Source organism: Elaeis guineensis, chromosome 1 (assembly GCF_000442705.2).
Source record: "Elaeis guineensis isolate ETL-2024a chromosome 1, EG11, whole genome shotgun sequence".
Taxonomy (NCBI): domain Eukaryota; kingdom Viridiplantae; phylum Streptophyta; class Magnoliopsida; order Arecales; family Arecaceae; genus Elaeis; species Elaeis guineensis.
In genome coordinates, this window is record NC_025993.2 from 181900650 (window position 1) to 181918477 (window position 17828).

Below are 17828 nucleotides of genomic sequence, written 5' to 3' on the forward strand. Positions count from 1 at the left end.
ACCTAATAATAAGTTCAAGGCTGAGTTGAACACAGGGTTTGGGTAGTAAAAATGAATCCAGCAAACTATTGGTTTAGGTTTGCATTCTGAAATTAGACCTAAAGTTTTGTTCAGTTGGCTTTGAATTTAGATAAATTTGTACCTAGAAACCCGAAATGTAACTTGATTATTTGTACATATGAAAAAGTATATGTGTATATATGTGTGTGCATACGAATTATGTGTAATGCATGTTAAAATAATGAAAAAAAAGTTCAGAGGATTTGGAAGATAAGAGAGACAAATCACATGGATTATAGAAAAAGCATTGATATTTTTGCTCTCTTCAAATTTAAAAAGCATTCAATCACTCGATAGTGTAGATGAGATATAGATAGTAGTTTGGAACACGTGGGAGAAACCATGCAGATGAGAAATAGAGGAGCAGAAAATAGAGATGCATGTGAATTATATATCTTACTTTTTATTCATATTTTTTCATAGATATTTGTGAAAAGAGGAACTGAGGATATTTTACTTACAAAAATTGACAGATGATACCTAATAAGCAATTACCTCTCTTTTGATAATATGATATAGATATACTCAAATTACGAATATATAAAATATATACATGCATACATATATGTTTGAGATGGATCTATTAAATTTTCTTTTGATCATAAAAGAAAAATCTGAAAGTAATGAAAGTGCAACCAATCTTGTTCTACCAAGTTTGTGTCTATGTTATTGATCATAGTTTGTTTACAATATCTCTGTTGTGATTTAATATTTATACTGAGCTTGATTATTGTAGAATTTTTTTCATTCATTTCTTTTGATTGCATGGATGCTTGGATCGTAAAATAATTGTTGAATAAGCATCCTCTTTTAGTAATCTTTTATTTTCTTATTCTTATGTTTTCATGTTTCATAGTTTATGAGATAGCATTTTAGGTACATTAAATAATTTTTGAAAAAAATAGTCCAAAAGTGTAGCAAAATAACTTGTTAAACATCTGACTGCAATCTAGAACTCTATTTGTACTCTACCATCTTTAGGTCCAATATTGGGTATGGTTATAGAGTTTGATTAGGTTTGAGTTTGGACCTATTTTGGACTTAGGTTATGGATATCAATAAACCTAATCCAAACCCGACGAGCTAACACCCCTATTTCAAGTGCAACAGTCTATGAAATATCTTTCATACCCTTCATTACATTTTTAAGTAATGCAATTCACTAAAGTGTATAATAATCATTCTCTAATCTCTAGAATATTGCTATGGAAACAACAAAGCCAGCTTTGGCAATATCACCACAAGAAAAAAAAAAAAAAAAAAAAAAAAAAAAAAAAAAAAAAAAAAAACCTTTGGGACCACCTCCGATATTCCTTTATGCCGATATGGTAGTCTATTCGTCTTACTAAAAAGATCTCGGTCGTCGTCGTGAATGGTTGATAAACTGCGATTATTTTTTAGGAAGTCTCGATGCTGTGAGGCTTAACGGACAAAAAAAATGATGGAGACTTTCGGGTATAGGGTCACGACCTCTCAAATGCTGGCTAAAGTCCAACCATGTGCCTCCTACAAAACCACCTGGTCCCCTTTAAATATTCCCTTTCAAATGCTGTAGTCTTCGGCTTTGTGGCTGCAATCGGTCCCTTGACAAGGTTGATGTAAGCGACCATGACACCCTCAATACAAACCATGTACCCCCGAAAAACGTGCACCTCCCTTTGGATTCAAAAAAACTACAAAAAAAAAAAAAAAAAAAAAAAAAAAAAAAGGCTAGAAAGGAGCAGATCAGCAGAAATATATAACTCGTAAACACCAACCAGCAGAAATGAAAAATAAGAAAAGAAAAATATCTAGTAAAAAAACATTGGGCATCCTTAATCATGTGCCTTGTGTGTATCAGATGTAGGGCTTGTCCTAATGATCACCAATGCGATTATGTGACAGCCACAGCCAAATCCATAAGAGTTGTTCTAATGTAACATATTGAAGCAATAAAAACTGATCACTGATATTATGTTATTGTTGTTTTATAGGAGCCTTGTTAACAATGTTGTAAAATTAACTAACAATATTTTATGCATTAAAGTGATTAAAGATATATCTTAAAAGTACTAAAATAAATATAATATCGAGTTCCTGTTTCAGTGACAATGTTATGTTGTTTATATACTGTTATACAGGTCATAAAGCATATATGGTGCAATTACAAGTCGTTGTACCAGCCAATAACGGAGTAGAGACAGCATAATGTTATAATGGCATCTATAACATCTTCTTGACTCTGAACATGAAATGATATTACAATACAATGCTAAAAGATTCATCAGATATTATATTGTCTATGAAATGCCGGTCGGTAACATCTATTTTAGCAACTCTTTGACAGCATCTTAAATGCGTTAAGTTCGGTAATTTGTGTATTGTGACAATCCACTCTCCTGAACTGCTAATTTAAGTTGCCATAGTTTTGTTGCCATGAATAATTGCAGGCACAAATACTTCCATAAGAAAATTCTGTGCAAGCGGTGATATTTATGATTTTTATTCCACTTGTTAGATATAGGAAACCAAGCTAGAGTGCTTGCCATTGCAACCCCAAGAGAATGGTTTATCACAACAGGGTACAAAGATTGGTCTCTGAGGAGCCAAACTCGAGCGCATATTTTCATTAAATCCCAATATCATTCTAAAGGCCTGTGATTCCAAATAAAAATTGAAGCAAGATTGAAGGAGACTCCTTATTGTTATACCTCCTGCAGGCCTGGGCTATTGCTGAGGGCAAAATATCTAGATGTCAATAAAAAAAAACAATGCCTCTGATCATGCTCTAGGGCCTGGCAATATAATTCCTCAGAATACCAATCACATGGCTGAGTATATTTTATAGAAGGATATGAGCTAAAATATCTTGGCTAACATTGAATAACTTCTATAAACTCTGAAAATTCCCAGGATTAGAATTACAAAAGATATGTAATATGAAACACAAAGTGCTAAAATACTGCGCTTCTAAGACTGAATGCATCATCTTTCATGAAGTCTAACTCCTAAGTTGCTAATCAAATAATCCATAAAAAGATTGTAGCCATCCAGGAGAACACATTTCTTGGAATATGCCTTTTGTGTGAGATGAAAGCCTACAAAACAGCTTTGAAAAGTTGTTCATCCATTTCATCTGACGGGTCATTTGCTGGCCAGCTTCTTTGCAGCTTCCTGCGGAACTTGTAGGACAGTTTCTCATCGGAACAAGAGATTTTGCTCCCAAAGCTACCAATTTGGCTCCAGTAATGAATTAATTCTTCCATGCAAATAAAAATATGAAAACAATCATTTTAGAGAAACATATCCCCTCTAATGATAACAGTGATTTTGAATATGGAGAGACCAAGATTTCATTGTATAAGTAGTTCCTGGCTTAATGGACATCATTTCATCCAATAAGAAAAATATTGACTAAACATATAGTATAAATTCTTCATGTTATTCATTTCAGAAGTCACTAAAATTCATGCTTTAAGAAGAAAGAGTATCCTAATTCTATAGCTCACTTAGTTTCCTTGTGAAGTGAGAAGTATTCTGTACATATTTGGTCATATGAAAGATCAGATTTAGGTAAAGTGGCTAAAAGCTTTACGGGCACAACAAAGGTCCACAAGAATTATAGACTGCAATTCCCGTTTTCTGAAGAGGAAAACAAAGCCAAACCAACCTCCACAATGCTCAAGACATTGCAAAATATTTTGCTTACCATGCTTGTTTCTCACTGTTCCAGCTAACAAGGTTTGATCAAGAAAAAGCTGAATCCAACTTGATCTCCAAACATGTGAAAAATACTACCCAGGGAACTTCATAATACGCTGCATCAACACAACCAGGACTTCAAAATATATTTAGGCACTCCAGAAGTAGATAACAAGTATCATCCATTTCCATGATTAAGCTAAAGCTAGCAAGTGGGTGCAAAATGCTTAAACTGATCCAAGGATGGATGTCAATCAATTGTAGAAGTACAAAGTACTTCAACAAGACATGGATTTCTGGACAGGATGTTGAAAACCTTCAGCCACAGACGATGATTCACCTTGCTACAGTATTAGCTTGCATGAAAAATTAAATTCGGGACCGAAGGCTCGCTTTTGAGCCCCGTACTTGATTATATGTTTGGTTAGTGTTACGTGTGCATGTATCATTACAAAATGGAGATCTATAAATGCATCAACAAACTTAAGAGAATGCCAAATTTGACCATAAGATTGCTAAATTGCTGAAAGGACCTGAAAAGTCCAATCCTACCACCGTACCCCTCCCTCTTAACTTCCTTTCTTTTCTCATTAGAAGAAAAAGAAAGGACAACAAAACCTCACCTCTTCCGTCTTGCCCTCTCCTATTCCCTGCCCAAGTCGATAACTTTGACTTCAGAGATTCTCTGTGAGGTCAGGGCCCATAGTGCTTTGCTGAAAAATAAAGTTTATTTTTTTCTGGCATAGGCAAAAATTTAAACTATTTTAAAAATATATTTAGTAAATTTAGGACAAAATATAGCATTTATCACATTAGCTTATTCCAATTTCCTACAAAATCCAGTAGTTTGATTTCTAAACCAATGTGCTCCAGATGAGACAACTATTATTCATCTGAAACAAATAAAATGGACCTATGTTGATCTTATTTTATGTTCCATTGTAGGTTGATGCACTAATAATCTGAAACAGTCTGTCTGTTTTGAGTCAGTGCACGCAATTCTTTGGGGAAACATACTACCACCTACTCCTTTTTAGTTCAAGTATTCTACACCTATTTGTAATTTATAGTGTGTAAACATATCCAGTAAAAATACTGTTTTATTAGACCATATCATAATATATATATATTTGAACAATTTTGTTCCTCGATCATTATTTTTTTTTTTTAATGTGCCAGGTACTTAACCCAGACTGCAGACTTGGCCCACTTTGATCCTAATCCAACCCTTAAATATTTTAGGTTGAGTTTAAATCAGAAGGAGGAACCAGAAGAAAGGAAGGAGGATAAAAAGAAGGCAAAGGGAGAGAGCAATTTCCCCCCCTTCATTGGGAAAATTGTGGAGATGGATAACTGAAAGTATGGTGACCTTCTTCATTGGGAGAAATGATCAATCCAGCACTAAGTTAGTGGACCAGTCCAATCGCGAAGCACAAAAATGGATAAAAAAGGAAGACAGTGCAATATACTCATATTTGTATATGTTGCTCCATGGTTAGACCGGTACACCAATCCAGTGGTGGATCTAATCAGACTAAAAGTTAATGCTTCTTTGGAGCTCTTTTGTTCCGTTACAATCAAGATTGCAGCGATTTTCACAGTTTCCCACTAGTGATGTCATTCTTTCAAAGAGCTTGATCACTGGATCGGTATGGCCAGATCTTTTATAGGATGGTCCTCCATCACCCTGGCTCAACTCAAATGGTCGCAGGATCTCATGTTTTTTGTTTTTAATTATTAAGGAATCACACTTGATCCATCTCTATCCACCAAAAGACTTGGTTGGCTGGGTCCAAAATCATGGGCTAGAAGCAAGGTAACGAGGGCCTGCACCAAACATGTCGATCGATTGGCCGCCGTAATAAATGCGATAGCTTAAAGAGGGATCCAAAGGTTGGTGGCATAGCATAATTTACATGCATTTTCTCCCCTCCATGAGCAATTTATAGCACCGTTTAATGAAGCGTTGGTGACCGTTGCAGTTAATAAGGTTGGTCAGGGGCTGGGTATTGTTGTGATGATGGTAGGTGTGGCAACTGGCTCCAGCCCCTAGCTCAAGCACCCTCAACTAATCAGAAAATATATGATTTTTTTTTTTTTTAATGAGTTGGCATTTTAGAGCTTCTAAATCATATCCAATAGTTCATATTTCCATCTTTTTATCACCAAAACATTAAATTTGATGGTAGAAGTAAAATGTCTTTTTTTACAACCCATATATATCATAACATCTTATAAGAGTACTCGATCTCAAATATTTCTTAGTGAAAAAATAAGTAATGAAACTTTTAAAATCAAAATCCACACTGTTGATTATGGCTTATGTTGTATAAAATGCCTAGAAGGTAAAAATTATGTGTTTTGAAGTTCTCTTTCCATGCATCAAGCTAGAATAAAATAGGTGGTAGAAATATAGCTGATAACAAACACATATTTAAGCCATATAATTTAAAAATTCAAACAGTGATTTTAACCTAAATAATTTAAATCCAAACCAAAATGTAGTATCTCACTGTTAAAATCATCTATTCTGTCTCCACGTCCTGCATAGCAAAACAACTTGGAAATGCATAATTGTTTCCGGATATTGTATACAACATACATCATCATCAATAATGTGAATTTTGAATCTGAAAGTATTTGCTGTCGCGATATGTATTATAGAGTATTGTGTATGTAAACTGTATCTTGCATTAGAGTTACACACTACATTTCTTTTGTTTTATTTGGTTTCTTTTTTAAGAAGAAGAAGAAGAAGAAGAAGAATGATTTACTAATAGGTTTTCCAGTGCTTTTCCATCACCATCTAAGCAATCCTCCTTCCTGAGCAAACTGCGAGGGTTAAAGTGTGAGCATATCTTCCAAGCCTCATTTTAGATATCTTACAAAATTATTTATTGTCAAAATTTAATATATAGAAGGAAGAGGAGAATACTTTGGAAAGCTAGTTGGAGAAAATGAATGATCAACAATGGTATATTCATATTATAATAATACTCCGAGCATGCACGAAGAATGCAAAAGGGTGGTGCCAAGGTTATTTATGATAAATAATCAGTGCTCTTTATTTATTTATTTATTTTTAATATATTTATGTTCTTTCTCAAGTTAGTACAGATTATAAATTAGTTGCAATCACAAGAAAAACAAGGTTATGGCATGAGATATTCAATGCAAATGGCAAAGGCGTGGACGTCCATGTCTTCAGCCTACTGCTCTTCTAATCTCCTAACTATGCTATTTATTGCAATAGACAAATTTATCCAAGTGCCCCTCCTTGTCCATAAAATCCACCATGGTAATATTTCCTCAATAATTAGCATTTAACCATGAAAAGCACTGGGGAAGAATATAAATATGTTTGTGTTTGCAAAGCTATTCCTTTTCTTTTTTATAACTTTGAGGATGATTAGGCTAAAAGCAAACCAGTTTAATTCAAACTGAAAAGAGAGAAGCAAGAATTGCCCTAAAACATTTTGCTTGTCTACATGCCACTCTAATCAATATCAGGAGATCCTAAGCTTGTTCATTCTGATATCTAATTAAGCATAAAAAAAAAAGTGCCTGACTAGCACATGACCATATTAATTAATTATTTCGGTGTGATTTGTCTACCAAGTCATCTCCCCAAAAAAAAAAAGAAAGAGGAAAGAGCACAAAGATGACAATTATCACAGGTCTCGAAGAAAGGTGGATTAGAGCAAAATTAACCTAATCAAGAAGTCAAAATGTATGACATGATTTTATGAAAAATCATGTTAGAGATACATTTCTTAAATAAATTGAACTACGTTTAAGCATATATGGAGTAATATGAAGGCACTCAATAGGTACTTTGCACCAAGATCTCTGACAAAACTCATGCAACTACAACCAACCATGGGTTATCAATGGCTGACATCCCATGCTACTTTACTCACAATTCAAAGCCACCACTGACATGAAGTCAGGTCTGGTTGGAACAATGGGTCCAAGTCAAATATCGGCAAAAACAGCCTCCCAGTTACTCATATATATGAAGGTAGGTTGGAAGTGAAACTACAAAAATTCAGGGGCCATTGCATCACCCAAAGTCCTATATTAGGACACCCCCACTCCCTCTTGCTTCCCCGCCCGGAGTCCCAAAGGAATCCTACCTGAGATTAAAAAGAAAAGCCCAAAAAATGACTCTAGTCACAGAGGAGCTCAAGGCCAAGTCTGAGGTCTACTACGGTGATGAGATGTGCCAAGAGAAGTCCAAGTTCCTCCTCCAAGAGCTAGGCCTTCCCAGGGGCCTCCTCCCCTTGAAGGACATCATAGAGTGTGGCCATGTGGAGGAGACCGGCTTTGTTTGGCTCAAACAAAAGAAGAAGATTGAGCATTGCTTTGAGAAGATTGGGAGGGTGGTCTCCTATGCCCCTGAGATCACTGGCTATGCGGACAAGTTCAAGATCAAGAAGCTGACTGGGGTGAAGGCTAAAGAGCTCTTGATGTGGGTCAGTCTTAATGAAATCTCCGTCGATGACCCGCCGACTGGGAAGCTGACCTGCAAGGCCCTTGGGGGGATCTTCCGGACCTTCCCAACATCAGCTTTCGAGCTCGAGGAGGAGAAGAAGGTGGAAGCACAGGTGCCTCCCCTGAACCAAGCTTCAAAAGTGCTTTCTAACAAATGAAGTGACTTGTGGTCATCCTTCAAGGCTACTATCAGTGCAAGTAGAATAAGAGGAAGATGAAGTCCATGCTCAACTATGAAGGGCAGAACAGATTCAAGTGTTCCTAGCTCTTCATTTAATGTTGCTTCCCTTTGTTAAGCTGTGGTTATTTGAGTGTTGGACACAGTGATGCTTTTAGCTTGTCTTTGCTCATGGTTGTTAGTTGATGTTTGTGCATCTCTCTTTTCCTCTTCTCACCTTTTTCTTTCCTCTCTTTTGCTTTTCACTTTTAGCATTGATGGCTGAATAAGTTTCTTTTATTTTCTTTTGTTTTTTGGGTATAATTCTTCTCATGGCAACATATATTTCTTTCCCTATGATAGAGATTTTTCTCCAGTAAGAGATTAGATTCAAAAATTTCAGTATCAACTTCATCTACAACAGTGGCATGTAACAAACCATTTAATTCTTCCTCTCATAACGACCCATCTCATCCTCTTGTAACAACTCCAGAGCCTAGAGTAGACCAAGCTTGTACATATTATACAATGTTATGACATCTTTTATGTTTTACAATGGTATATAAAGGTATAATTACAAAAAAAATACTAGTACACATTATGCAATGCTATATAAAGCTATAATTTAGATGAAATGGCAAAGCATGGTTCACAGGATACATTGCTTGGATGTACAAGATATGTCACATCTTTGATGTTGATAATTAAAAAAATCGGTGAGGGAGCCCATAAGAACCCACTCCCCAAGAAATATAGAAGAATCTTGCGTTGAGATGAAGAAGAGATTTCCAAGTAAATTTTGTTTTCTCAAAAAGTGCTGCATAAATCAGCCAGGTGAGGTCCAATCATCAAAGGAATAGTCTCATCACCCGGATGAAGGGAAGATGATCATTTTCAATTCGATTGTTAGGTCACTACTCCCTAGCCCAGCAGGCACACAAATACTTCTGATAGACCATGATAAAATGCCCTCCATATAAATCGAGAAAATAACAATCCTTCTATTCTGATAATGATTTACGTGTGCATTTTAAGAAACCGTAGCTGCACAGGATAACCTCTAAATATACACTTCATATCCCACTACAAATTGTTTGATGACACAGCTTATCAGACTCCATGCCTTACCTCCATACCATTCAATTGCTTCACTACAGATCTGTATGAATACTATGCTCTCCATATTAACTATTACTATTATATCCTATGCCCCATGGACCACCATATATGGCAGTATTTGGTTGGGCAATAAAAAAGATACAAGGCATGAAATAAGCTATACACCTGCCAAACAGCCTTTTAAGACAATGATATAAATGGGGAATAAATGTATCAATCAAATTTGTTTATGCTTGGAATAACCATTCCAAAAGACAGCTGTCATAAACTATTCATGCTATGGAACTATCATTTGTGCCTACTTTTACTTATATGGACTAAAAAAACAAAAAGGAACTGATCCAAAAGTTATTATGAAAGTAGTAGCCAAACAAAATTTTGCCATCTCATGTAATAACTATTCTCATCGGCATAACTTTTGCTACTCCAAGCACTGAGTTATACATGAGATATGCATCTCCACTTGAAGGTGCTGCGTTCAACCCATGGATCCATCTCTCATCAGGACTTGTGAGTATTGAAAGGTGGTGAGAGGAGTGTCAGCACACTGATCCCACGTTTTTGTTACATCATTGTATTGGATAACTTTCAAAGGAGAAGGAACCTATCTGTCACATGGTCACCCCATCCTCGCCCTTACTGCAGCATCGCTGTTCCTGCTGAGGTTGTAGACTGGAACCTGCTCAATGAATACAAATAGAGTAACCTTGAAGCTGCCCTGCAAAAATTTAACGGCTCGATGGCCAAAAAATGTGCTAGCTATAATGATCAACAACAGTTAGAATTTCAACAATACTTACCATCTAGCAAAAGAGAACAAACAATACATACCACCTATCGATTGGGATCATTATCCATCATGATTTAGTTGACAACAGTTGATGTTGTTAAAACTCTTAAGATGTTTCTTAATACCACAACGACGCGATATGCATGTCCTCCCATTACCCTATCCCTCTTCACATGTAAGTAACTCAACTCCCCCTTGATTCTTGACCACTCGACTCGAGCAAACTCGGGTCATAACACCCTTGCAAGACTCCCAGTCACCACACACCTTGCGAGAGTCTGTTGTTTCAAGAACCACAAATGGCCGCCATGACTCGACTCTCACAATTCATGTGTTATCATTCTTCACAAGAATCAACAATTGTTGCACCTTTTAGCTTGGAGAATTGTTCAAGATCATCAGTCTTTGGCTCTAATACTGCTTATCGAAGAAAAATGGGAGTAAATATCAAAAGGACTAGATATCGCAATCTAAATTTAAAAGCTCGATCCAATCACCTAGCTCAATTGTTTTCCCTCCCATTAATTATTGCATGTAGGACTACACCTCACACAAGAAGCTTAAAAACTCCCACATTTGAAGGATCCATAAATCTCACTAATGTCAAGGCAAGCAGCCAATAGAAAGGTCCTAAAGCCAGTGCCATAACCATGGAATCTAATGGCTTCAAATCACTATCTGTAACTTTACAACATTAATTCATTCTGAATCAGTATAAATGCTTAAACGTCAGTAATATAAATCAAATTTGGAGCAAATGTTTATATTGTACCCTAATATGGAAAGCCCCAACATTTATCTCTTCCAAAGAATCACAGCTCCGAGCATGGCAACAGATATTGCAACATGACTGGAAGCATGAAAACAGAATTAAAGTAGAATAAGCTTCAAGTGCTTTAATCAAGTAAAAATTGTCATTGATAAATTATTGAAAATGAGGGAGAAAAGACTGAAAGATGTATGACTAAACCATTGACATCAACCATGGATGCAAGAAATGTGGTGAGCAGAAAACAACCAGGCTATGAGTCATACAATGTACAACAGGTGTTGTATTACGAGTCTATGCATCTAAAGGAGACCAGTAGAATTAAGTTCCATAAACAGGCGCTCTCTGGCTAGCTTTAAAATGTGGTTCTCAGTCACAAGCATCATTTTGAGGCGCCATGACCAGCAAAAGGGGAAATATAAGCATGCCTAGGTCAATTCACAGTTTTTTATCAAACCATCTCCTGCATTTGACAGCTCAAAAATCCTAGCATATAGTTAAAAGACTAGCTACAAAGATATGAAAGAACCAACTACAAGCAAAAGCTTCATCAAAATTCTGTGTTTGCCAGAGAAGAAAGACTGATAGTAGGAGAAAAGCAACCAATATCCACAGCATTTGTTCTTCAGGTTGAGCAAATATATTTTCAAGCCTCATTCTAAAGTGGCATAGATAGAATCACACCATGCACGCAACATTCTAATTTTGTTTCATATGTATATTTTGCTCACCTACAGCATACCGCGCCAATTACAGAGTTCAAATTGACATACCAGAGTCCCACATCTGCAATGCAGTACAGTGCATCGGTTTATAAGAACAACTGCCAAAAAGTAAAGGAATATAGGACATTGTCCACCATATTCACAACATTCTATCAAAACATGACCTCCATGCAGAGCTTCAATTGTGTCAAAACACACATGCTGCAATAACAAGAAAACAATACAACATTGGGGTTTTGGATTTTGGTGATTCATGTTGTCCATCCATTGATCATAGTGACATGTCACAGATGTTAGCTGAAGTGTAAGAGAAGTATGTTGGCGAACAGGCCAACATAAATTTACACAGAAAATACTTAAAATACTGGCATTTCATTGTACAAGCATTAGTTCTGCAGAAGATTACATTTCATTCCTTCACTTGTTCAGCACCAGCATCTCAGCAACTTCACCATGAAGCAGCAAGGATGCCCTCAAAGTCTTGTTTAGCAGATGTAAGAACTTCCTCAACAGAGCTTGCATCCATTTGCAGTTTCACCAACTCAGAGTCATTATCCTCTTTTAGTTTCAACATTGAAGCTTTTTTCTGCCGGAACTGCATGAGAGACTCCTCCAAATTTTTGATGGCCTTGTCAATTTCTTGAATCTCAGAATTTAGGCAATCGTTCTCCTTCTGCTTCTCTGAGATAATCACTTCCAACGCAAACTTCTTCTCCAGAAGTTGCTCCTGATTATCTTTCATCCTAAGTAACTCCTCGAGGCGTGCACGTGCACCTTGAACATTGAAACCATGTTCTTGTAAATGCACAAGAGTTTTCAACCCTTCATCAAATCTGCTCCGTGAATCAGTTATCTGTAGCTTGCGTATTCTGACTAGCAAGTCAGAAAAAGTCACCATCAAACCTATAGCCATTCCTTCACGAAACTCCTTACAGTATTGTCCCAAGGGGCGAAAATGCGGCTGTTGTGGCATTGCTGATAATATTTCCATTGACTCAAAAGATTCCCACAAGGAAGAGCGTTTCTCAAATGGCAAATATGACTTCTTTGGAGGTGACTCGCAACGGGGTTCAGTCACAGCCTTTACTTTCCCAGTAGGGGCCCTCTGATCAATTTGACCACCTAAAGGAGGAGCCAAATCCCCATGTTGCTCTTCACTTCCGGCATCACTCTGCTGTATGCAAGAGTTCAAGGTTTCGATCAGCCATGCATTTTTAGAACCCATTGCCAGGTTTAATGCATCCAATCCTGTTATACGGTCATGTTGAGTTATCACCTGTAGTTGAGACATGGAATGGTCTTCAACAGATTGCTCACTAACCACTTTGTTGACTTCTTGAACATCGGTCATCTTAGAAACATTCTCTCCCATTAGTGTTCCTAAGCAAGACGCAAGAACAATTATAATATCTTATGTAGTGAAACAAAAAATAATATGGTTGCAAGACTAACATACCCTGAGAGTCTAAGGCAGATGGAGAATCTTCATGGCCCCTTTCCTTGGAGCCATGACAAGGAGGTTGAACTTCACAGGTAATACAACTAGAGTCAACTATAGCAGAAACACCAACTTCTTGAGCATGCTCGCTCACAATTCTCACATGACTGCTTCCCTCAGATTGTTTCACATTGTGTCCTGCAATGCATTAGTTACAATTAAACCAAGGAATAAATAGCACTGGCTGATAAATTGAACTTCAATAACATCACAACATGCCTTGTAATGACACACTTCCATCTGATAGTTTTATTTTCTGAGGTCTACCTCTCTTCCTTCTTTTCTCTCCAACTGTAAGCTGTCTGAGACCCTAAAAGATGAAAAACATAATGCACTATTATGCTGAACATCATTCAATTTTTCCTTTTTTTTTTTAAAAAAAAAAGATGTCAGAAAGCTAAGTGCAGATACTTGCATTGTCATCAGGCAGCTTGTCTTGTTGATGTTTAGAGACAAGCTTCTTTTTTGGGTGATCATTTGTCGAAGGGCACTGAGCATAACCAGCACCTTTACTTGATGAAGAGCAACAGAGATGCAATGTTCCTGACTTGTTTTTAGATCCATCCTTCCCTTGCTTGCTAGATTCTCCCCTCTTGCTTGACAGTCCAATCATGCTAATGGGAGTGTGTAGTGTCAATGACTCTAGACCATGCTTTGCTGGCACAAGTGTTTCATGATTTTCCGCCTCTAACAAGGAACCTGTGCATGATGGTGTCATATGGTCTGGGCCCACCATATTCTTATCCTTTAAAAGGTTCTTGGAGTAGCCGAACCTGTCAATTATGAAGGATCTAAGGTGGAAGTTAGCTCTCACTTTGGTAGCTGGTGTGGTAATATCAAATCCTGTCCCCACCCTGCTAGGAGTTTTGGTGCTCCTTGCCATCACCAAGAAATCCAACAACTTTGCATTGTCCTCAATTGCTTCTTCACCTTTCTTCCATTTCTTCCGAGGCTGGGATGACTCCAGCCGGCTTCGAAATGTTGATCTTGCTATCTGCCGGTTCTCAAAATTCATGGTATAAATGCCTGATTTACAGAGAGTTTCATCCCCCTCAAAACTCAAAGCCATGACTGAAAGAGGGCCCTTGGATTTATCAGCAATACTGCTTGCATTTGAATACTGTTCATGATTCACTGACTCTGTCCCACTACTGCTCTGTCTGGTAGATTTGTCCTGAAATGAATAGGCACCATTAGTAGATAATAGAAGGAACTAAAATACAAGTTAAACAAGTCATTAAATGTTAGATAGCAGTTCTAGTTGAGGAACTCACTAAGGTACTTATCTTCATGAGAAATCCCTACCTGTGATGCAAGGACCCATTTTCCATTATCCCAATCATAGGGAAGCCTCACCTCTGCATGGCTAAATTCCAACTCTTCCTCCAAATGCATTAACTTAATGCTGTACCTTGACCTGGCATTAATCCTAGCAACAACTCCCCGGCACCAGCCATTTCTGTAGAATGCTTCAACCACATCATGCAGGTCAAAATTTCTATCTTCTGACGAATGTGGAGGGCAAGGTCTGATGTCTTGCAAATCAACAATCTCTTTCTTTGATCTCTCATCCTCGGTTTCAAAGCTCCTGTACTCAACCAAGAAAATGTTCCTCCAGATTGGTTTAACAACAACCGCAGGTAACCAAGTAGCAGGAAATTTTCCATAAACACGGGCAACTTCAACTTGAGTTCCTGTGCTATACATCACCTTCTCTGTTTCCTGCAAAGAAAGAAATGAAACCCCAAAAAAATGTATGGATTAAAAGCGGCAAACATATAATCCAGACACAAATGCAGAAGAATATTTGGTCTCCAAACCTGGAAAGATATGGCTTCTTTTTCCAATATATAGGAAATGCACCTTGAAAATATGCATATATGATAGTAAATTCTACAATAAAAAACAGTGGTAATTGATACCTGGTCCTCTGTTTGACAAATGGTTGCAATAATCTCCAATGTTCTACCATGTTATATCTAAGCCACATTTTAGAAATGTCCATGAAAACATGAAATCATAAGTACTCACATATATAGCTTGTGGATTAAATGTTAATGGGATGTGGACATCAACGATTCAATATTTGATCAACAATCAACTAAGAGATGACTTCATATGCCAAATAGGAAGACAGCTAAGTGCTTTAAACATTTAATATATTTAAATGTGCAATATAGTGTCTTCATAGTGCTAAGACTAAAATGTTTCGCGGTCTACACACATATCGCCATATTTTTGCTGCTAGAGATTCAAATGAGAAGACAGATGGGATCACTACTCCTCACAGTGGTAATCAGGGGGCAAGGATTGAACTAAATGGGACGATCATATACATCAAGTTATTACTCAAGTCATATATATGGGTCTCCAAAATGCCAAAATCAAAACTTTAATATTATTCTAAACCATCAAACGCTTCAGAATTGATAACTACAGTTGTCTTTTTGTGCCACATTGCCCTGGCCTTTGTCTTGAATCTTAGGGACTGACAAATTAGAATGCTAACATGCCATCAAATGCACAGAAAATAATAAGTACAATGTTTTTTATTTCTTTTTTTTTTTGCCCTGCAGTAGTAGTGGCCTTTGTCCTGAATCCCAGGAGTTGCCGCAAGAATGCATCTGTAAATCCCACCTTCAACAATAATTACATGGATCATGTTTCTTATGGTGCTCACTAATGCTCATTGTTTGACAACATAACTTTGCTAATCTAAACCAACTCCTTTCGTAAGTAAGATATTCATAACAACTTAGTGGAAAAAGTCTAACAAAACAAGTAGAACTATCTACCTATATCTGCATTCTAATGAGTGGAGACGATAAAAGAAGGAAAAATCAGCACAGTTCAGAATTATCAGCACAACTTTAAACCAAACATCACATAAATCCAAAATCTAATCAAATATAAAACAAACAAAACCGAAACAGCACTGATGAAATAATCACTAAGACTCTACTGAGATACTAGAAAACATCACCACAATCTAAAAAAAGGACAAAACACATCAAAACAAACACAGCAAGCAGATCTCTCCCGTTATCTAAACAAGCTACTTTCCATGAAATGTACTAGGACCTCAAGAAAACCCGTTGCACAGAAACACTCAAATAAAACTAGTAGTGTGGTAGGCCATTTCCACCTTTCCAGCCTATGTCCAACAGACACGGAGAGAGAGAAAAAAAAAAAAAAACCTAGCTCAAATCATCAGCATGACTTCTAATCAGTCAGCAAAAGCTAAACCAGCTCCAAAGACGAGAACTAGAACGGAAAATTATATAATCTCTAAGATACCAAAGAAGACACCCGAATCCGAGATAAAATCTCTGAAGACCAGCTAAAAAGCTAAAGAAGACACCGAAATCCAAGGAAAGGAAGAAACTTTAAGAGAACCATCATACCTTCCCATCGGGAGAAACCCACTTGCCTCGGATCCAGTAACGCCGGGTTCTCAGCTCCGCCGGGGCGAACTCCATCTCCTCCCTAGTGTTCGGAAAGCAGACGGAGTACTTCCCTCCGCCCTGCGGAGGGACGGCAGAGACGACGCCAGCCCACCACCCGTCGTTATAGAAGGCGTCGACGAGCTGGTGGAGGGTGAAGATCTGGGGCTCGGGGGGCGGCGGGGGGCGGGGGCGGATCTTGGCAGCGACGACGGTCTCGAAGAGGGGGCGGGATTCGTCGGAGTCGTCGACGAGGGAGTCGTAGACAACAATGTATGGGCGGCGACGAGAGGCAGCCCGGATAACGCGGGCCTCGTACCAGGCCCCGTAGAAGCCCTCGTCCTCGCAGCTCACCTCCACCTCCGCCCCCACCGGAAACATCACCGGCGCCATTCTCTGACGACGACGACGATGCCTCTAGGGTTAGGATTTTTACAGTTTAGGGTTTTGAACGGGGAGATTGAAGCCTAAAGTGGAGGGAGAAGGCCAGAAGATCGGGCTATGGTAATTCTGTAGAACGACGGGGGTGGAGATGGGATGGGGTTCGTAGATGAGTGGATCCAGTCACCGAGGAGTTCCAGTTACCGGTGAACGGTGGAGCACTTTGTTTGATGGAGGAAAAGGGGATGAGGTTATCGTGACCGGAGGTGTAAAGGGAATGGAGTGGAGTGGAGCCAACAGACACAATGGCATGTTCTGCAAATTATGAGGTCTCTGAGGGCGGTGGTGGAAGGGAAATTACACCCGGCGGGCGCTCTCTTAGGTTGGCGCGCAGTACCGGATGATGGTAATGAGTACTGACGTGTGGCAGAGGTGCACGTGATGATCATGGGAAGGATGGGTTTTGATGGACGGTTGTGATCGACAGTTGAAATATGTAAGCACTAACACCGCTGTGGCGTGGCGACCACGGCAAGTTCAACTGATGGAGCTGGACGGCCAGCCAGAATCGAACAAAAAGACCTCCATATAGTTGGCATGAATAATGAGTGACATTGTCTGATCTTTTTTTTTTTTTTTTAAAGAAAAATATTTTTGATGAAATGATGGCACTGGATAAAGTTTTTTTTTTTTGGTAGAAAGATGGCACTG

General features: G+C 38.1%; 2 protein-coding genes across 4 annotated transcripts; one reads left to right on the forward strand and one right to left on the reverse strand.

The window, feature by feature from the left end:
* Positions 1 to 7799: 7799 nt before the first annotated feature.
* LOC105039981 (uncharacterized) lies at positions 7800 to 8575 on the forward strand. The gene has a single exon (XM_010916338.4). It carries the CDS (start codon positions 7905 to 7907, stop codon positions 8391 to 8393), a length of 489 nt encoding a protein of 162 aa, XP_010914640.1. The 5' UTR covers positions 7800 to 7904; the 3' UTR covers positions 8394 to 8575.
* A 3427-nt stretch (positions 8576 to 12002) lies between these two features.
* Positions 12003 to 17263, reverse strand: LOC105039982 (DUF724 domain-containing protein 7). Of its 3 annotated transcripts, none has more exons than XM_010916340.4 (7): positions 16698 to 17263; positions 14599 to 15015; positions 13709 to 14467; positions 13513 to 13603; positions 13252 to 13431; positions 13072 to 13175; positions 12003 to 12966 (listed from the first exon to the last, which is right to left on the reverse strand). In XM_010916340.4, exons 1-7 carry the CDS (start codon positions 17127 to 17129, stop codon positions 12244 to 12246), a joined length of 2706 nt encoding a protein of 901 aa, XP_010914642.1. In that variant the 5' UTR covers positions 17130 to 17263; the 3' UTR covers positions 12003 to 12243. The 3 variants fall into 3 exon arrangements, with proteins under 3 accessions (XP_010914642.1, XP_073106746.1, XP_010914641.1); XM_073250645.1 differs by having other exon boundaries at positions 12003 to 12969; XM_010916339.4 differs by having other exon boundaries at positions 12003 to 13175; positions 16698 to 17261.
* Positions 17264 to 17828: the final 565 nt, after the last annotated feature.